Consider the following 21241-nt stretch of genomic DNA (forward strand, 5'->3'; position numbering starts at 1 on the left):
CAACCATAACCATACCTAACTCTAGCACTAAACCACGTCCCTAAGTACCTTGTCTAAACACCTTTTAAACCCCTCCAGGGATGGTGACTCCACCACTTCCCTGGGCAGCCTGTTCCAATGCCTGACAACCCTTTCCAGGAAGAATTTTTTTGTAACAATCTAAACCTTCCCTGGTGCAACTTGAGGCCATTCCCTCTCATCCTTTCACTTGCTACTTGGGAGAAGAGACCAACACCCTCCATGCTGCAACCTCCGTTCAGGTAGCTGTAGACAGTGATAAGGTCTCCCCTCAGCCTCCTTTTCTCCAGGCTGAACAGCCCCAGTTCCCTCAGCTGCTCCTCATCAGACTTGTGCTCCAGGCCCCTCACCAGCTTTGTCGCCTCCTCTGCGCTCTCTCAATGTCTGTCTTATGATGAGGAGCCCAAAACTGAACACAGGATTCAAGGTACGGCCTCGCCAGCACTGAGTACAGTGGTACAATCACTTCTCTAGTCCTGCTGGCCACGCTATTCCTGATACAAGCCAGGATGCTGTTGGTCTTTTGGCCACCTGGGCACACTGCTGGCTCATATTCAGCCAGCGCTCAATCAACACCACCGGATCCCTCTCTACTGGGCATCTTTCCAGGCAGAAAACAGCATTTTGTAACAGTGCTTTGTCCTAAAAATGTTAGGGTGCTCTTTCCTTCCTAATACAGCTCTCCATGGCAGTTGTCAATGCTTTACACCTCTGTATGCTTCATGTGTAGAAAACGAGCAGCCCTTCAGGAAGCAATAAGTGGTAGCAATACAAAATGCAGTTTCCTTTTGCTGACAATGATGTGTTAGGGCAGTCTAATCTAGGTGAGCTCCGCTTGTGATAATTACTGTCAGGGGCAGAGGGATTTGTGTGTGGGATGCCAGTTGGGGAGTGTGGGCTGGAGGAGATGCCTCCTCCGATGATGTCATGGCAACAGATGGAGTTAATAGCTGGAAACCTCAACCTGGTCCATGGGGCTGGAGGCACCTGATCGCTCTGCGCGCTGTGCTCCTGTCCTTTGCAAGTGAAATGCACTTGTCCATTTAAAGGCTTCAGATTCCTGGTATATCTCTTAATTCACTCATATAGGATATAGACAGCCCAGGTAAGACACAGCTTCACGTATTGCTTGATCAGCTATCTGTGTTCTATGTGGGTTTTGGCAGATTAGACCCAAGTTGTTGCCACCATCTGTCTCCCTGGGAGCTCGATTTAGGCTTTGGTAGCTGTTTCCCTGTAGCATTGCTGGGTACCCACCTTATGAAATACAGAAAACTCAACTGCCAAGTGTTGCTAAGCCTCAAGCAGACTGTCAAGAACAACTAAATGAAAACTTTTTTTTTTCTGTTATCTTGTGATGTGATTTATAGTTTCTCCATGCCACTTGCAAATGTCCTTTTTCAAATATGCATAGAAGAGTTTTGAAGGTAATATTGGGAAAATCAAGTTATTTGGGACACTACTCACACTTTTAGTAGGAGGGAGCAAAAGTGATTTAGGATAAAGAATGGAACCTAATCCAAATTCTAGCAATGCCCTAAAGTTTTCACACCCTTGAGATTTCCCTCAGCAACTCTGTTCGCCCACATATTAAAATAATAACAAATACTTCTAGCTGCTATGGAATGACTGTGCTTTTTAATCACATTTGTATCATTTTTAGAACAAGTACACTCTGCAAGGTCAGCCACAGACCCTGGCAAGGCAAGCTGTGGGTGTGGTGTGGATGACCAGTAGCTGGATTTTGCTGATGTTGCCCATTTTACCCTCTGCCTGCAATTCTGACAGAGCTGGGGCTCGCTGCGGGCACAGGGAGCCCAGCCTGGTGCCGTCAGTTTTCCAGCAAGTGTCAAGAGCTGGCAAAAACCTGGACGTGAGGGTGAGGAGGGGAAGGGTTTGTTACTTACTCTTCATGCCAACCATGTGTATGTATGGAGATGGTGCCTGAGGGAGCTCCTGTGCTGCTGCAGAATTGAATTTTGTTGTCTTGTGAACAAAGGCAGAAGAATTTGCTTTCTTTAATTATTTAGGCAAATAATCATATAAAATGTTACTAGGGCTGAGGAGAAACCTCAACGTTGGCACCGTGCAGCACAGAGGATTGATATTAAAATGGAAAACTGGTTGTTTTTTTGTTGTTTGTGAATCAACAAACACTTTCCTGCATCTATAGCAGTCCTGCAATAGGCTGTTAATTCCTGTAGGTCTGGAAGAAGATATTTCCTGACTCTGAAAGATCCCCCTGGTCCATCCTGCGTAAATAGCCTTTCTCATTGACTGGTATCTCTGGGGCTCAGGGTATATGACCCACTTTGCTTTTTTATCTGTGAAGACTGTGCTGATGAGGGCGCAGTGAGGAGGGGCGATATCTGTGCTGGGGGCTGCTGCTGACGTGTTTCTACCCGGTGCCACGTAAAGGGCATTTTCAAGGGTCTAGAACAAAAAAGGGACAGCACCGCCAAGTGCGGTCAGCAGGGAAAACTGTGGCAGCAAAACACAGAAATAGCGCCTTGTTGCGGAGCATTTAATAGAGTGAAATAATTAGTGTGTTTGTGAAAGGCTGTGATGGGAGATAATTGTGTATCTGTATGGACAGCCTGGCTGGGAGCGGCGGCGGGTACCCTGGTGATGAACCTCTGGGTGAGAGGAGGGTGCAGGTTGGGTGGGGGAAGGCTGACTTGGCTCAAATTGAAACTCTATGGAAACATCTGGGGTTTTGGGTAGGTGTGGTTTTATTTCCAAGGTATGGGTTATGGATTTCTTGATGCTCTAGAGGTCTGGAAGAAAGCTGTGTGGCTGACTGGAAAGGGCACTATGGGAATATTGTATTTCCAAGGAAGACTCTGAGGAAAACAAATCCTTATCTTCTTGTCTTCTCACTCATTCTTCCTTGTATGCGTGTCTGTACCTGTCTCTCAGTTTTTTAACTTGATTTTTTTTTAATCTGCATGGGGCGAGGGCTGTGTCTGTGCAGCTCCTAGCAAAGGGGCTTGTTTAGGTGTCTGTACAAACCTGTACTGCAGTAATTAGCAGAACTAATGAATTCTGGCTATTTTAATGGATTTTATCCCAACTGGTGCTTTTGTGAATTCTTTGGGCTGTAAAGCTTGTATTTGAGCTGATGCTCTTTCACTCAGTATCAACTATTTTATTGTCTCCTGTTGTTACTTATTTTTACAAAACTTGTAGGAATGTGAAACCGTTCTACCACCTCTCTTCCAAATGTACTTATAACTAATGGAACCTTTTGTATTGCTGAAAACTGTCTGAATGACAATTTCACACACTCTTAAAAATTTCCATTTCCAGGTGTTAGTTTCATGAACCACTTTCTGAAAGGCACTTTGGCTGATGTATTTGTAGTTGTGTTAATGTTTGTATGCTGCTATAGAGTGCATGCTGTGGCTTGTTAACAAGATAACAATACTGTCAACCTTATGGTTTTAAATGTCAGCCTTATGGTTTAAAATCCTTTTTATTTGTTTCTTGTTTTCAAGTCTTTATGGCTCTTGGTCTCAGGGTTCCACACAGCCATTGTGGATATGACTTAAATTGGAGCCATCTGATTTCAGGGTTGAAAATTACAAAATTCCTCAGAAAAGTAACCTGGATTGGTCACGATTTGCATGGTTTCTCGTGTTAGTTTTCTGCAGGAAGATTTTGTGTGGTTGATCGGGCCAGTCCTTGAGCGCACGTTTTGAGTGCTGCCAGGGCTGTTGCTTGTTCTCTCTGGTAGAAGTTGGTATTTGCTTTCCATATGTAGACACTGTCTGCTGTTGGATGTGGTCAGGCCAGGGTCTACATCTATTTCCTTAATTAACTATAACATATTGCAATTGGTTTAATAACAGAACTGTGCTTTGTTTCTTATTACTGCTATGGCCTGGTTGTTGTTTTGCTTACAGATGGATGGCAGACATGAGTATTCTGATATTGTGATGGTGGTATGCTTGGGACTGAGTGAAATGTCTATCAGAACAGCTACCTGTCTGTGTACATAGGATGTATTTGGAGCAGAAAACAATTCCAAGTGTTATTTCTTTCAGGAATCTTTTTTCCCTTTGGCAGCTGAAGACCTGTTAGATTACGAGCAGTCTAATTAGCTTGTAATTAGACAGAATGAGGCAGCAGCCAAGAAGATGAGCATCATTTTTCATAGTTAAAAAGGGAAAAATGAAACATTTTGGATTACAGTGGAAACCACGAGGGTGGTGAAAGGATTATTAAAATAAGAAACAAACCTGGCATGATGTTCTTGGGTTGGGTCACTAAGTATCCCCTTACCTGTGACTGATGGCACCCATGTTGCTTGTATTGATTATGATCATTATATACATATACACAATGTCTAGACTTAGTAGAAATATTTATTAAGACGACAAACTCCCACCCACAGTTATATATACGCTGGTTTAAAAAGGGCAATGTATGTGAAATAGGAAAGGGAAACCAAGGTAATGGTGATCTGTGTGTCCTTGCAGGCTCTGTCATTTAGACTGGCTTGGTCCTGGTGAGCCCTTGGAGGATGCCCTGCTGAGGTTAGGTTTTTGGGAATTCCCTTGAAAGCTAGTTGTGAAGGTTGTTGGGATGGTTCATGGAATTCTACTGGAAGGTTGCAGCAGTGTGGACTGGAACTGGGGCTGGTGCCTGATTCGACGAGAGAGAATTGGACCCAAGGGGAACAGGGGTGGTGGGTGGCACTGGGGGTTTGACTGGGGTCCCTGAGCCCAAGCGGGTGGCATTCTAGAGTCTCAGAACTGTGTGCCTGGTGTGGAGGGTGGGGAAGGAGAGGCTGGGGCCAGGAGAGAGCAGCTGGGCATCTGTGGGAGATGGCTGAGCAAGAAACCCGAACGGTGTGCTGTGCCTGCATACTTCTGCTCGCAGCTGTGACTCCTTTGTTTTTAAACACTTAATCCTGCTGAGGAGCTTATATGTGTCCCTTTATCTTCAGTGGGTTCATAAATGAGTTTTCCTGGAGAAACCTGTGTTGGAACTGGGCAGGCTTACAGCTAGGCCATGCGTGATTTTGGTGTGTGCTAATGGGAGGAGGCATTTAACCTCATCTGATTCTGTCGTGCTTGGAGGCTGGTGGGACACCCACAGAGAGTCTGTCTCTGCGGTGTTTGTCTCAAAAACATTGGCCAAAGCATGTGGGGTTGTGTCTGGTGAAAAAGAGTAGGGAGAAATGTACCCTGTGTTCTTTGTCATCGGTGGGGTTGCCTGTGCATGTTCTAGGCTTTTTTACAGGGATCTTCAGGGAGTTGGGCTTCGCCCACCTGGTAGGGGTTGAGCGTGGAGTTTTGATGCCTTGAAGTGTGTCTGCTCCAGGTGCAGGACACCATGTGGTGGGTGGAGAGGCAGGGTTTCTCTGGTGCCACCCATCTTCATCTGCACTTGAAAGAGCGATTCTCGTGAGAGAGATGTAGGTGATACTTGCAAGTTGTATCCATCGTGCATACTTCAGCTGCACTGATGCTTGGAGGTGGGACATAACGGAACCAGAAAAAGTTTAGTACCTTGTAGAGTTGGGCCTCTTTTCCCCCCAGTATGTTGTCACTACAGAGTACCTATCTTCTCTAAAGCTTACAGACAAATAACTAAAAGTTTTGAGTCTGACATTGTAAAATACTTAAAAGCCACAAAACATCTCCTTTCATTGCAAAGGAAATTAGAGACTCAGCTGCTTTGCTTTGAAAGGTCTCAGGCTGGTGGTTCAGGTGGGGGAAATGCTGGCCCTCACTAACTGTGGCTTCTGAAAAACAAGCACAGTCTCTTCTCCCCATTTTACACCTTGCCCAGACCTGAAGGGGTTACGTTTTAAAATGAATAATGACTAAATTTATTCGTCATGGACAAACGATGACAGCTGTTGAGATGCTCCTGTTAGCGCTTCCCAGGGGATGAAGTCAGGCTGGTTCCTAGCGTAAGCCAGCCCAGCCAGGCAGACTCAGCTCGTCTTCAGCCCGGATTGCTTGTCCTGAGTTCCCCTCGCTAGCAGGGTATTTCCTTCTTAGAGTGAACTGAAGTTTCCTGGGCTGAAATGGGTGTTGATGAGAATCCCGCAGAGCTGCAGTTGTAGCGAGAGGACTGTAGCTGTTTAAATCCACGTGTGAAGACGGCATGCTTAATGAATGCGAGGGGCAATGATTGATTATGTCCTGGACTGAAAGCCGCGGCGCTCTGTGAAGCAGTTACATCTGGGCACGCTATGGAAAATATGAAGGAATGTTGAGGAAGCTTATTTGCAGAAGGATATGTACTTGTAAGCAATTTTTGTTTTCTTCTTAAATAACGTAGAGGAATTGAGAAATGTAAAGCAAATGGTGTTCTCTGTTTCTCCGAGACAGCAGAGTGGTGAGCAGACAAAGGCCTCTTTTATAAGGGCATGTCTCCGACAGAGAGTACTACATGGCCCTTGGAAATGAGCGCTGGGGGGTCTTGGGATGGGAGACCATCAATGGTTATTTAATGTTAGAACGTGGCACTGATTCTGCTTCAGTGCACCTCTGTTGGAGTCATGAGAGTTACACCCATGCTGAATTTACTGCCTTGTGATCTGCAGATAGGCTGCAAAAAATATGAACCTAGTTCAAATGATTATTGTGAACAGGAGTCAATGAATGGAGGAAAAAAAAAGGCTTTTTAAGTGGTAATGTATAGTAGCTTGTTTTTCTCTTATTTTCCATACTCCCATGTTCAGGTTTCTTTCTGTTCTTTGTTTCTCTTTCTGTCCTGCACACGTGCTGCTGGAAGACTTGATGTGCAGTTCAGAATGTGGCGCTGTCATTCTGCGCTGCTCAGAGGAGAAAATGCTCTCGGGTTATTGAAGGGATATCCTGATTTGCTAAATATGTAATACTTAGTTTGTAGGCTTAATGAAAAGGAAGATGTGATTGTAATTCAGACATCCCCAGACCGTGGGCTGGTTAGTTTTTTGGAATGTCATTTTGTACCTGAGGCTCAGAAAAACCTGTTTTACACTGAAATGGTAGTTGATGTAACTGCTGAAACACTATAGGAGTGTGTTCTTTTTAATACTTTTTTTTTTTCCTGAATTTTTCTTTATTATACAAAATAGCAAACCACACCCTCTTCTCCTTTCAGTGGAGCTTTAAAAATGCAGATGCAAGGGGAAGTGAGTTAACTGAGACTGCATATAGATAGAGTGAAATGCAGCTGATGGTGAATTTTATTACCAGATAAAAGTGGTTTTGAAGCAATAAAGTGTCTTTTATTTTTTTAATATGACTTTCTCTTGGCTGGTAATATTTATATCACAAATAGTCATTTGCTTAAGATCTATGTCAGCTTTTGAAATAAATGCAACTGGGGCAAATTTTGCTCACAAGTTTTTGTATTCAAAGTCTGTGCAAGTCTTTCTGTATCACGTAAACCCCTTTCTAGATGCTTCAGAGATTATACCTTTTAAAGTCTGTTTGATCTGCCACGACCTTCTGTGTAACTCTCACCAAACAATGTTTTTTTAAATAATTTGTGTTTGAACTAGACTGTATCTTTCATAAAAAACCCCTCAATGTTGCTTTTTAAGAACTGCCTGTGGTAGAATTGTCTGGGTGACACCTCCTAACCTCACAGGGAACCAGTTCTCTGATTATTGCGAAAAATTGGGGGGGTTGGGGAGAGGAGGAATAGGGAATCTCAGAACTTAATTTGTTTTTAACCTCCAGCCAGTGGCCTTGTTGTACATTTTTCTATTAGGTGAGAAACAGGATTAATAAATCACACTGGAAAACTACATTAATAAGTCTTGAATTGCTGTGTTAACACAGAATATAATGAAGCAACTTGTTAAGAATCTGGCCAGGCTAAGCAGTCCCTGCAGTGAATTTTCATTTAATTTAATTTAAAACATATTTTCCAATCCTTTAATCATTCTCATAGCTGTTCCCTTAGCTCTTTTCAAATATTTTTTCATTACCTATGTCAGAACATGACCAGTGTCTGCAGGGAGGTAGCACAGCAACCTTAGGGCACGGTGTTAGAGAGCCCACATCCTAAATGTGGCTTATGTTCTTTTCCTTAGGTGTGTGACCTCAAATTCCTTGGTGTTAAAGTTCACATGTTCGCTTCTGCCCGAACAACAGTCTGAGTACCTGTTATTATATTAAGCTTTTCCTTTAGATGTTGTGTTGTGTTTTTTTTTTTTTTCCTAGCCCTTTCCTGTATTCTAAGACTTCTTGAGCACCAGAATTATAGGGAGATATGTCCTTGGTCACTTTTCTTAACTTGTTGGATGCAGCTGCCTACCTGCCATTTTAGTGTTGTGCTGTGATTGGAGCATGGTATCATGTGCACAGGTGCATACTGGAAATGTGGCGTTGGGGTTTTTAGAAGACTTGTGACAGTTCTCCTTTGTCCAACGCTAATAAGTGAATACCACATTGGGCAGGGAAAACTCCTTAAGGCTGTTGGGCTGAGGACAACACAGGCTTTTCTTTCTGTTCTTTTGCCTCCCCTAGAATATGTCTTTACTATTATCAGTTTATTTTCTCACTTTCAGAAAGCTCAACCTGTATTGAATTTCACTCAGTGTCTAACTAGGATCCTGTATTTGTTACTAGATACTCACGGGTGCTTTCCTGAACAGGGATGGATTAAAGCATCTGCATGAGTTTTTGCCAAGTGAAATTTTGCAAAGGAGATATTCCTGAGATGGTGGAGAGTGCATGTGTACCCTGGGCTGTTGGAGGGGGATGGACATGAAGCGGGTCTCAAATCTTGAATGAAGTGTTAGTGTGAAAGAGCTTAAGTGATGGGGACTGAGATGGCTTTTCTGGCCTCAATAAATAATGTGCACCATCTATGTCAGCTGTCTAAACACTCTGTCACCTTTCAACCGAAGACTGTTTTTTTAAGTGGATTAACTAATCTGTGTAAAACTGCAATATAAGCACTCCTATGGAATTGGAATGACCTTGAGGGAGAATCCAAGTGACTCTAATTCATTTTAAGTTAATTTATGTTCATGTTTGGAGGTAGAGGCTGTAGTTCCCTTTGGATGTACCCAGAGGGTTCAGTAAGTTTTAATACACCTTATATTTAGAGTTTTTATAAGTTTGAGGTCAGTATTTCTATTTGCTTGTAAAAAATCTCTAGTGATCATTTAAAAAGTTAGAGTGGATTTGTAGTTCTGGATGGGTCTGTAACTGTCTAGAGTTTATCAAAACATGGGCGTTGCCATGTGGTTTTCTGAGGTTACCCTGTCTGTTCTTGATCTGGTGTGGGCAGCTGGCAGGGTGTGACAGGGCAGCTTGTGCTGCCTGATCCCTGTCACACCTGGACCTTGGTTTTGCTCCAGCCTGTGGCAAAACAGCTCTCAGAGGCATCAACATGAGAGTCTGTAGACATCCCAAGTATTATCTGGAACTTGTATCTTTCTGCTTTAGATTTGAAGTTTGTTCTTTTTACCTGTATGCATTCATAGAAAGCATTTATAAAATCAGTGTCTGCAGTAGCAAAGAATTGGGTTTGGTGGTCATTTGTGAATAACCAGATTTTTAGCATGAGGATGCTGCCGAGATGAGAGCTGGCAGAGCAGACCTGAGCAGGCAGCATGTTTGTCATCACATGGGTGTGTTCCCTGGGATATCCGTTTGCTTCATTTGGCTTACAGCTGAGTGTGCTCTTTTTTTGGCAGATAAAATTTTTGATGATGAAGACTCCGTGGATGGGAACAGACCTTCCTCAGCTAGCTCCTCTACGTCTTCAAAGGCCCCTGCAAACTCGCGCAGAGTTGGGATGGGGACTACACGCAGGCTTGGCTCCGCAGCTCTGGGCTCCAAGTCCTCAAGTAAGCTGATAACATATATGAATTGACTTTTGTGCAAAGTATTTATAGTGCTTGTGTTTGAACTTATTGTGCAAGGACTTCAAGACTGGCCCCCCAGGATCCAGTAGCAAATTTTCCACTATGAAATCATTATGTGTACGTTGTCTGTATGCCACAAACTAATTTCAGTAGGATGAATCTCTAAGCAGTCCCCACATCCCTGTGATGTGTTTTGCATCTGTGAAAGGTTGGACCTGTGCAGTTGTGCACCGAGGGGTACAAGTAAATCATGTCAATGTTGCGGTCCATAGGTGTTTGCCTTTACAGCTGCAACTCTAGTTGAACTGAGGCAGGCTGCTTACAGCTCCATGCTAAGCTTCAGCCTGTGCAATTTAAAACTGATACAACAACCTTTTTCTGAGACCTTTAGGCATTTCTGGCAATGAATGTGCAGAAAGAAAACTGAGCAGTAATTTGGAATCGTAGTTCTATGTGTGACTATAGAAATGGAGAAAGTTCCCTATATGAGATCTCTAATCTGATTAGTATTCCAGAGCCTATTTACCTTCCCTATCATTTGTCTGTTAGCGCATCTGTCAAATCTGCACCTTCATCTATTCTAGATAGGATTAAATCCTTTAAAATAAAATCTCCTGTATAATTAAAGTAAATATTCACTTTCATCTTTTGTCTGTGTCCCCTAGCTGTTGAGTGACAACTGTAATGACTTCCCTAATGTGCCCTCTGTGTCTAGGAGTTGAAGGATGCTGTGAATGCTGGTCTGTGCCTGGCATTGAATTTCTGTCTCCGCTTTCCTTGCATCTGCAGCACTCTGAGGCTGCATGTGTAGTGAACTTTCTCCCGATTAGATGCCTTGATAGCTGGTGGTTTCTTAATTGATTCTCTTGTTTATAAGAAGATTGAAAAGGCTTTTTCATTTGTGTGTCAGCAGCCAAAGAGGGAGCAGGTGCTGTGGATGAAGAAGACTTCATTAAGGCATTTGAAGATGTCCCAACGGTTCAGGTAGAATTACATGTTAAAACACAGTACTAAAAAGCAGAAAATGGGTAGTGTAGGACCTAGTCCTATTCACTGGCAAATTGTGCTTTATTGTGGAGTTGGCAAATCTTTAAGGGAAATGCAAGTTGGAAGGAGGCAAATTTTAAACAGTGGTATCTGCCAGTACTTTGTGTGAAACCCTTGGAAGTGGAGGGAATTGGGGTGTGATGGTTGTGACAGAGATATCCCAGGATCAGACATGGCACTGGACACGTGTGCTGCCCGGTGCACAGTGCTGACTGAGTCAGCAGGAGCCTCTCTGCTTTTCAGCGTTACCACCTGGGAACGCAAAGCAAAAAGGTGGCTTGTGTCTCGGGAATCGCTGCTGTTGTGAGGGTGACAACTGGACAGTGTGCATTTGCTGATACATTTAGCTGAGTAGCTGAGCTGTGTCACGTATCCCCCCTCCTTAAACAGAGCTTTATTTCTGGAGCAGCTGGACAGCCTGTGTATCCACTTAGGATATTCTGTAGGTCTTCACTAATATAGCCACTGCTTAAAATTGTGAAAATACAGTAAAATAATAAGATGATCTTTTAATGATCTTGTTGTCATTTAGTAATTGTTGATTGCAGGAAATGGGTGTAAATTCTTTGCATTATGGAAAGCCAGCTGTGTCCAGGGCTGGCACATGACACTTAAGCATTGATGAGCAAAGGATGTAAGAATGTAGTTGGATAGTGATCTGATTTTCTGGATTTTAAATCTTACGTTATGGTGCTACTCTGTATTTAAATTTGCAGATTTATTCCAGCCGGGATCTTGAGGAATCCATAAACAAAATAAGAGAAATACTTTCAGATGATAAGCATGACTGGGAACAGAGAGTTTCTGCGGTAAGTAGCGAGCTGAGATACGAACTCGTATTAATATAAGTTTTTGCTGCACTGAGCTTAAACCCATGGATAGGGTACTGGGACAACCTCAGATGAAGACTAGACTATAGTTTAAGTGGTGAACATTGTTATGTTCCCTCAAACTTGGGGGAAACATTTCCTTACAAGGCTGAAATTTAAACCATCTGTGAAGGAAAATGCTATTTGACACACAAAAATCTACTTAGCATCAGGTTAAACTAAAAGTCATGCAGCAAATCCAGATGTAAAGCTAGAAATTTGCTAGCAGATGCTGAAGTGAAGATGCCCAAAGTGGTATTGAGAATATCTTAAAACTTCCTGATGAGGCATAAAGTCTTTGGTTATAGAGAGCTTATTTATACTTTTGCAAAAGGAGAGGTGTAGAACAATTCAGAAAGCATTTACACACTTAGGTTTTGGATAAATAAATATGACACTGGGAAATTTGGAAGTGGAAAATCAGATGTTACATGCATGCCAAGGTTGTGTTTTATTTACTCAAGCGAGCTGTGTTTTCATGATATAAATAGGTGCATGATCTTGTCTACAATGTAGGCTTTCTTCATGGTGTAGCATCTTTGACATGTCTGTCAAATCCTGTGGTACAGATCTGAGTGGCAAACTGCGCTGATTCAGCTTCAGGTTTTTTTTTGTTTTCTCCACTGAGTAACAATGAGTTTAAGTCGAGGCACTGTCAGTTGCGTCGGTACACATGAGAACCTGTGGCGGTGTCCGAAGGAAAGTCTATAGGATGAAATGGTGCTCCCTGTGATATTAATAGAAAACTTCCCATTTTGATGGGGTTTGGTTCTACATCTAGTAGAGCAGATAATTATTTTAATGAAGTCAGTGGACATATTCTAGATATGTCAGTGTCACTCAGACTGGAGTATGAGCCATGCCTTTCAAGTCATCTTTTTAATACAATAGTTACCTCTGAGAGGACCTGAGCTTTAGAAGCTGTTGTGAAGGGGTGTTTTCAAAGGGGAATGGCAGAGAACATTCAAGACATCTTTTGACTTAAAAAGTAATGTTTGTGTTATTAACAATGCAGTTTGATTTGATGTATGCATACACTTCTGGATTCTGATAAGTTATCTACTGTGTTTGTTATCCTGCTTAGTATGTTAACCTACGAATTGGATAGAAGATCTGAAACAATGAAATTGCTCAGACTTCAAGAACAGAGTTCCTCAATGAATTTTGAGGACTCTGAAAACCAACTATGACCCCTGAACGTAACTGTCCTTGTGTTTATTGCTCATTAACAGACACTTCTTTCTTTTATGGTTCTAACAGTTGAAAAAGATCCGCTCCTTACTTTTGGCTGGAGCTGCAGAATATGATAACTTCTTCCAACACTTAAGACTTCTGGACGGAGCGTTTAAACTATCTGCTAAAGACCTGCGGTCTCAAGTAGTACGGGAGGCTTGTATCACGCTGGGGTAAGTTTACTTTCTAAATGCACCTGAAATGTAATGCAGAAAAAAACAACAGACACTGGTTAAAACACATTTAGGATGTAGCTCGTGCTGTTAGTACTGCGTAGTTATAGGTAGAACATGATTTTGCTGTAGCTGTTTGAAGCTACGTCCATGTAGGTCACTGACTGTAGTTGTGTTAAGCAGTATTTTTGAGTTTTACATGCTGCTGATTTGAGATGTGCTGGGTGAATAAGCAAGCCGTGCATTCATGCACTGAGGAGGGACAGAATGACCAATAAAACTGAAAATGCTTATGTATCATTCCAGTTTGTATTGAGCTAGTTTGGGGTTTTTTTGATGGTTTAACTTTTGTGAAATGCTTCAAGAAAAAGTGTGCTAGAGCTTTTTTGAAATTTTTGTGTATCGAGGCAAAATAGACAGTTTCAAAGAAACTAATACAAACAAGTTCAGAAAAATACATTCTTTCAATATGATCCTGTTTGATAACAAATTTTTAGCTGTGCTAGTTACTTCATTTTATGCTGAACTTACTGTTTCTCAGAGTTGAGATGAATATAGAGCATAAGTTTGAAATGAAAGAAAAGGAACTGTTTTTTGAAACATGTTGTTCTCTGTCCTTTGGAGTTGTAAAGGAGGCGACAGTTGCAAAGACTGAGATGTCAGATGTGCTTATGTCAGATGTTCTATAGAAGTCTGACTCGCTTAATGCTCAGTGCACTTACCAGTATGACTTCATTCTGTTTTTCAGACATTTGTCATCAGTTCTGGGAAACAAGTTTGACCACGGGGCAGAAGCCATCATGCCAACAATTTTTAATCTAATTCCGAACAGTGCCAAAGTCATGGCCACTTCTGGTGTTGTAGCAGTTAGATTAATCATTCGAGTAAGTATGCATCAAAAGAGATCAATGTTGTAATTTCCAAATACTGTGGTGTTCCTGAGAAAATGTTTATGTTAACTGCTATGGAAATTAGATTAAGTGCCTAAGCTACTTTTCTGATTGTGCCCAGCCTGGCTGTCTCAGATGCCATGCAGCCTTGTGTAGATGGTGATAGTCAAGCCCTGCCAAAACAGGTGCAGAGTAATATATTTCCATCCCCCTAAGAGCTGAGCAGATGTTTTCCTTTGAATGGGTTTTAGACCTGCCTTGCAGGAGAGGCTCATCCTCTTGACTGCGCTCTAAAACTCTGCACAGACAGCGCACATTTCCCAAAACCATTGGGTCACAGAGGTGACTTCTGCCTCATGATTCTTTGGGGAAGCTGTAGGTGGCCTGATACCTCTCAGGTTGTCACACTGGCAGTTTAGACCCTCTTGCAGTGACTTGACTCACTGGAGGTGGTCATTATAGAAGAAAATAAAATATCTGACAAACGTATTTTAATGGAAAAAATAGAAAATATTTTTAATAATAAAAATACATGTCCATATGTCTTAGTGCTCCTTTATTTAGCAGTTCTGTTTTTAAGAATTGAACAAAAATAAGTACCCACATACTGGGATGAGCTGGCTGAAAGAGATGGCCTTTCACTCCATGGGACTCTGCTGTAAAAATTTCTTCCTAGTTTTGTTGTTTCTATTTCTTCTAGCATACGCACATCCCTCGATTAATACCCATCATAACCAGTAATTGTACCTCCAAGTCTGTTGCGGTTAGAAGGTGAGCATTTAGTTTGGATTTATTCTATTTTACCAGTAAATATGTTCACATGTACTTTTCGATAATGTTAATGTGCTTGTTTTTGTTTGTGAAAAGAGTTGATATACACACTTAGTAAAGAATGCATCTCATTCTCTGCCATGAATTGGAGTCAAATTCAAAATCAGTTATCTTGTATAAGCTGCAGTCCTGCAGAGAAGGCAGTTTTCCCCAGAAAAATGTTTTTAAACTAATCTTTGTGCTTACATGTCATTATAATAATCTCATATTATTTTGGCTTCTTTACAGACAAGTTCCTATTCCCCCTTACTAGCTGTTATAGTGACACATTTGTTTTTGAGCCAGTCAGCAGTTGTGTTCAGTGACAGTGTCATCTGAAAGCTGGCCTGGATGTGCTAATGGTTCTCTCCACACTTAATTCTAAGTGTGTTTCAGTCCGCCAACGCACTGGGAGGGTCACCTGGTCCATGTGGATTAGCTGGTTCTCTTCTAGTTAAACAAAAAGAAGGGCTTTGTGTCTCTTGAATTTGGTGACAAACCTTAAAGAAATAGCAGGGTACTTGTGCCTTAGTTTCTTGACATGAGGAAGGGAGATCAAAGATGAAAAGGTCTGTCTCTGCATGAAGCTAAAATGAAGTTTGTATGTGAAGCCTGAGCTACCAGGTACAACGTAGCATTAGTGTGGATCTTCTGGGTCTGTATCTTGCGTAATGAAAAGAGGGACTTTCTGGGTTGTTTGGTGTCAAGCCTTCTCCTCAGACTTCTCTGTAGAGTGATGCCTCCAGCTGCTACCTCAGGCTGTTTATTGATGGTGTTTGTAGAGATGTTGATACTTTTGTGGGGGTCGTTGCTGAATTCTAATGTCCAAAAAAGCTGCTATTTAGAGCCAAGTATGGCAAAGTCAGTGTGCCTCTATTAATGCAGAGAACTCGGCACTTCTTCTCTCTTCTCTCAGGCGCTGTTATGAATTTTTAGACTTGCTGTTGCAGGAGTGGCAAACGCATTCTCTTGAAAGGTAAGCTCTGAAAACAAGTGGGTTAATTCTCTCCTACTTATGTCTAGGGAGGTTGATTCTGAAGAAAGGATAATCTAAGAGGTCAGACTATCTCAAGTAGCTCTAGTAGAGAGATTTTTGCCACAAAAAAGGCATTTATATATGTGCATGTACAACATTCATTGCTGTAGAGTTTGGTGAGTCTGTTTTCTGTTCCAGCTCTGGAAAACCTGGCTGAGCGAATCCCTGAACTTGGTAAACTCAGCAGTGTTTTCTCTTCCCCCGCCCTGCCCCTTTTGCACCCTGAAGTGAGGTGATGAGGTAAAAGCTCCTAGATGTCTGTCAGGAGCTTCTGAGGCTTCTACAGCACTTCAGACTAAGGAACAGGGGAAGTAATTGTGGGGGAAGAGACTGGCACAAAATTTCCTTAGCCCTAGACTACCCACGCAGTTCTAGTAGCTAACTGAAGACTGACCGTGAAGAATGTTGCTTGCCTTTGCCTAGTCAGAAGGGTGGCTGAAATACAACTGACTTGTAAGAGTAAATAAAGGCTCCAAAGGATCTTGCATGGAAATGGATGTGATGAACTCTTTGTTCTTGGAGACAGAGGCAAAATCAAATTAGTAATCTGTTTATAAGTATGGTGTGTCTTTCTGCACTGCTGGATAATATATTACTTCTTATTTCAGGCACATATCAGTGTTAGCTGAAACGATAAAGAAGGGAATTCATGACGCAGACTCTGAAGCCAGGATAGAGGCAAGAAAGTAAGTGGAAGCTGTTGTTGGTGTCTTTTCCTTCTCCCCTTTTTGTACTGTGAGTCAATGGTATTGCATGCTGGAGACTCAGGCCCAGGCAAGTTCTGTTCTCCTGGCAGTTAATGCCAAATTTCCCTTGGCTTCAGTGGGAACGCGTATCTAGCAGATGTCATACAAGGTGATTGCATAGGGCTGAGTTGTGTGTGTATCGCATCTTCTAATGGTGCTTATTTCACTTTGTTCTTGTAATATTTTGTTGTCATTTTATCTGTCTGAGCAGTAAAATGCTTACCGGAGTTGTTCTAAAGTTGAGAACTAGAACCTTGCCTTTTTTTTTTATTTTTGGATGTTTGACTTGCTTGCAGTTAGCTGCAGCTGCTTCTGTTTAGTATAAAAGTGCTGTTATTTCTAATATATTTTTCCTTTCTTTTTGGCCTGTATGCAAGACTAAGTTATTTACTGCTCTTGAAACAGAAGCCCTTGTGCTAGTACAGTGTTAAACGGTATTTTAAATTAAGGAAATATTTTTGACATTGAAATAATACCTTTATGTGTATCTATAGGAAACTTTAATACTGGTAATTAATTTTCTTCTGTTGAAGATCTCTTGCGTTTCCATTAATATGTGTGTACTTACGGTAGTATGCTGATGTGCTAGGATCATGCTCTTCTGAACAGTACAGGAACATATTTCTTCAGAAAGGGAATGCTGTAAAACATGGAATAAATGAACGATATGTTTTATTAATCTAAATGCTATGTTATAAGGTGTTCCACAGTCACTGTTTAAATCCTTTTGAAAGGGAGCGTGTCCATCACTGAAAAATACAGTAGGCACTGAGGCTTCACAGCAGGTGTCTAGTTAAGCTGAAGAGACAGCAAGGAGAATGGTGTGAGACTTCAGAGAGCATGCTTAACTCTCTCTTCCCATACTTGTTAATTAACAGCATGGCTGATTATAAGATGGAAATTTTCTTCTTTCTAGTGATGTGAGAACGCATGTGACTTCTTCCGAGGCTCTGAAGGCTGGCTGTCACACACAATTCTTGATTCATTTGAGCTAATGATTTTATTCTTAAGCTGCCCGTTAGTTCCCCCCTGAAAAGTGCCAAGAGTCGTCTCCTTTGTGATGAGAGTGAAGGGTGTTTAACCATCAGCCAGGAGACTTGGACCAGGGAGGCATTCTTCTCTCGTCTTAAAAAGTTCTTTTATTGTCGGCATGAAAATCCATAGAAGCATCTTTTTGCTTTTCCTTGTTATTTCTTCCCCAAAAGACAGTCAATAGCCACAACTCAGTACAGAATATTTGTCGCTGTAGCATTGTAGAAGTGCTGTTTGTTGAGGAAGAGAACACCACCAGCTGGTGCTTTGCTGAATCAGGCCCATGCATGTGTGTTCTGCCTTTGGGTTTATTTAGGTAGATTTTGAACACTCAGTCCCAAACTAGTATCAGTCTGTGGATCTGTCATCTCCTGTGCATGGTAGACAGCCAGAGGGATGCAGGTTTCTTCTGTAATAAAGCTTTTTTGACTACTTGTTTTCACAACACACCAAGTGGTATGTTCCTCTCTACTTATTTTAATTCATTTCTCTTCTGTGTGGCTGTTTAAGCAATACAACTGGCTGAAGAAAGTGATTGTGTCTCGAGTGTGCCATAGGGGTACTAGATGGTTGAAGTGACTGGGCTGATGAGCCTACTGATGCCAGCAGTGAAAAGGTCTCTGCCCTCTAAAACATGAGAAGGGGATGTTCACAGTGTTGTACCTTCCTTCCAGGTGTTATTGGGGTTTCCACAGTCACTTCAGCCGGGAGGCGGAACATTTGTACCACACCTTGGAGTCTTCCTACCAGAAGGCCCTGCAGTCACATTTGAAGAACTCTGACAGCATCGTGTCCTTGCCACAGTCGGATCGTTCCTCCTCCAGCTCCCAGGAGAGTCTCAAGTAAGTCCTTTGATGTCACTACTTGATGTAAGCAACTGCAGACAGCTCCATTGAATAGGTGCAGCCCGTCACGTTGCTTTGTCTCATCTGGTCATAGCTTGGCCTCAGCACTTGGTTACTTCAAAATATTTTTTTAATCTAAAACTGTAATAAAATAAAAAGCTAGAATAACCCATTACTGCCTTAAAAAAATCATTATCTTGACTTCATAAGTAATTTTCTAAGAAAACTTTTAGAGCTCAGCAGAAATTGATAGTCATTCTTTCCAGGTATGCTTAAAACAGTGCTTGGATTGAAATTTTGTTTAGCATTAGTCCTAGAGGTGTAAGTCTGTCTCTTTTCATATAAGAGAAAACGGAATCTGAGTTGTTACTGCAAAGTCAATATGTAACTCTTCTGTTGAATGTATGTATTTTAACTTTTCTTAGAGGTATGGTCAACGTAGACTCCAAATGCCTGCAACTGAAGTGTTAGACCTATATGGAAAATATCCACAACTTACTGATGTAACTTTTTAAATCTACAAAAAGTGTTCTTAAAAATATCTTGCTCAAATAATTTCATGGTGGTGTTGATTTAGTCTTAAACAGTTAGCTTTGTTAGTCTATGTGTCTATAAATAACTTCCTGTGAACTCAGTTTTGTACCCAAGGAACAGAGTAGCACTGTTACTGATGACTATGAAATACCAGTTTTGTTTTAATAAATATTTATATTAACTTCTAGCCGTCCATTGTCTGCCAAAAGAAGTCCTACTGGAAGTACTACATCTAGAGGTGAGAAGAGGTGCAGAAAAATGCACTCAGGTGTTGCTGAGGAAGTGTGATGAATTATAGTGTCTGAAATTCTCATTCTAATATGCAAAGAACAATTTTGATCACTCTTTACTGCTCCTTAAAATGACAACTTGTTGTGTAAAATTTTTAATTACTTTTAGGTTGTACACACATTCTGTGCCTCAACTGCTGATGTAATAATGCTTTTGAAAGTTAATACATATTGCTTGACCTGAAAGGAAGGCTAAAAATCCTTGACAGTTGTAGCAAAAGTATGTTTAGCTTTGCAATAGCTGGAACAAACTACTGCTTATGCAAAGATGTACAGCTACATAGTCTCATGGTGCATTCAGCTATACAATCTTCTGTCATTTATTCTGTGATCTCAGCATTGACTGGAGGCATCATCAGCACACAAGTCCTGCAGTGTTCCATCTCGTTGCTAATTTGTTTTTACTGTCAGATGGAATATTTAGGTGCAGCTTTCCTGTCCTAAGTAAATGCATACAATAATCTAAATAATAAATTTTAATGCAGAATATAATAGAGAAAACTTTAGTAGAAGATAAGCTGCTTTCTACACCTGACCCAGATGTGGTTCTGGCTGGTTTGTTTATACAGTACAGCCTACTGAGACCTTTGATTCAAGGAGTATTGTTGTGTAACCTGCTTGATTGTGCACACAAATACATGTTTGCTTGCAGCTGAATAGACAAGCTTCATGCTTAAGAGGGTCAGCATCAACAAGTGATGGGAACAGCAGTCCTCATGAGAAGACAAGGTGCTGGGAAGTTAGTAGAACCTGGACTGAAGGACCTGCAGGTCTCTCTTACCAGCAACTCACCAGCTGGTGATGGGTACCATGGTTGAACTTTCCCATTTAGTTTCTGTTAGAAATTCCATTATTACTGGCCTGGCAGCCTTGTTGATCTCAACTTTTAGGATAGTGTCTGATAAAGCTTTTAGAGGTTGCATCAGGTCACCATTGAAATATCTTTGCAGGCAACGTGGGGAAGCCCACATTGCCCTGATAAAGCATTCTTAGTTGAGGTATTTCAATTCCAGCAGGGAATGTTAAAAATAGTACTTTAAACTGCTTGTCAGGCTCTTTGAAGCACACAGCTCAAAAAAATTAATCTTCTTTATTCTGGATCTCCCACTCCCATCTGCAGCATCTACAGTAAGTACAAAATCTGTGTCAACACCAGGATCTCTGCAGCGATCCCGCAGTGACGTTGATGTGAATGCAGCAGCTAGTGCCAAGTCAAAAGTGACGTCTTCTGGAGCACCTGCCCCCTTCAGTTCTGCTGCAGCCTTGCCCCCAGGCTCATACGCATCACTAGGTAAATCTACATGTTCTTCTACTCTTGCAGTTAGCTTTCCTGACTACCAGAAGGTGCCCTGTACTTTTTATTTGACTATTAAACTCCAACTAGAAGAACTTATCTCTGAGAAAGTTACCAGCTCTCCAGGATCAGCGTGTGATCTCTTGCCCTTTGGGGTTAAGGGAAAAATTTGTAACAGAAATGACTTGAAGTAACTTCTTAGTTTTTGAATTGTATAATAGTCTGTGTCTAGTTCTTCTTTCTGAGGAAAAGCAGATCTTATTCTGATTCTGGGACGTTGTTGAAGAAAATACTTACTGCTCGGTTCTTTTTGACATGTCCCCTTGTCCCTGTTACTTCTCTTCCTTCCCTCCTTTCCTGAAACTTGTTTTACCTTAATTGTTTTATGCTTTGAATGGTACATCTTAGTTGAGCTTGATGACTTTCTGTTTTACAAAAGAAGATGATGTAGAAGAAGTCAGCCTTCCTGTTTCACCACACAGGATATAAGTATCTGTTCCTTATGCTGACTCTCTTTTGATTATAGCCACATGTCACACTATTCTCTCAAAGCATCGTATATCACTCTCAAGTGCCGCAGGATTTCTTACAACAA

General features: G+C 41.6%; 1 protein-coding gene across 41 annotated transcripts in view; it reads left to right on the forward strand.

Annotated features, from left to right (window-relative positions):
* CLASP1 (cytoplasmic linker associated protein 1) overlaps window positions 1–21241 on the forward strand; it is a 170528-nt gene that overhangs the window by 70284 nt on the left and 79003 nt on the right. For 34 of the 41 annotated variants that reach the window (XM_065840583.2, XM_071810828.1, XM_071810840.1 and 31 more), the window contains 11 exons: window positions 9677–9829; window positions 10758–10831; window positions 11611–11703; window positions 13024–13169; window positions 13918–14053; window positions 14760–14830; window positions 15786–15845; window positions 16514–16591; window positions 18358–18525; window positions 19251–19300; window positions 20473–20643. In XM_065840583.2, the coding sequence (XP_065696655.1) occupies window positions 9677–9829; window positions 10758–10831; window positions 11611–11703; window positions 13024–13169; window positions 13918–14053; window positions 14760–14830; window positions 15786–15845; window positions 16514–16591; window positions 18358–18525; window positions 19251–19300; window positions 20473–20643 (1200 nt within the window). Of the gene's footprint in view, window positions 1–6141; window positions 6281–9676; window positions 9830–10757; window positions 10832–11610; window positions 11704–13023; window positions 13170–13917; window positions 14054–14759; window positions 14831–15785; window positions 15846–16513; window positions 16592–18357; window positions 18526–19250; window positions 19301–20472; window positions 20644–21241 lie in introns of those variants that run through there. The other 7 variants (XM_071810829.1, XM_071810861.1, XM_071810856.1 and 4 more) reach the window with 6 other exon arrangements.

The sequence above is a fragment of the Patagioenas fasciata genome, chromosome 7 (assembly GCF_037038585.1).
Source record: "Patagioenas fasciata isolate bPatFas1 chromosome 7, bPatFas1.hap1, whole genome shotgun sequence".
Classification (NCBI taxonomy): domain Eukaryota; kingdom Metazoa; phylum Chordata; class Aves; order Columbiformes; family Columbidae; genus Patagioenas; species Patagioenas fasciata.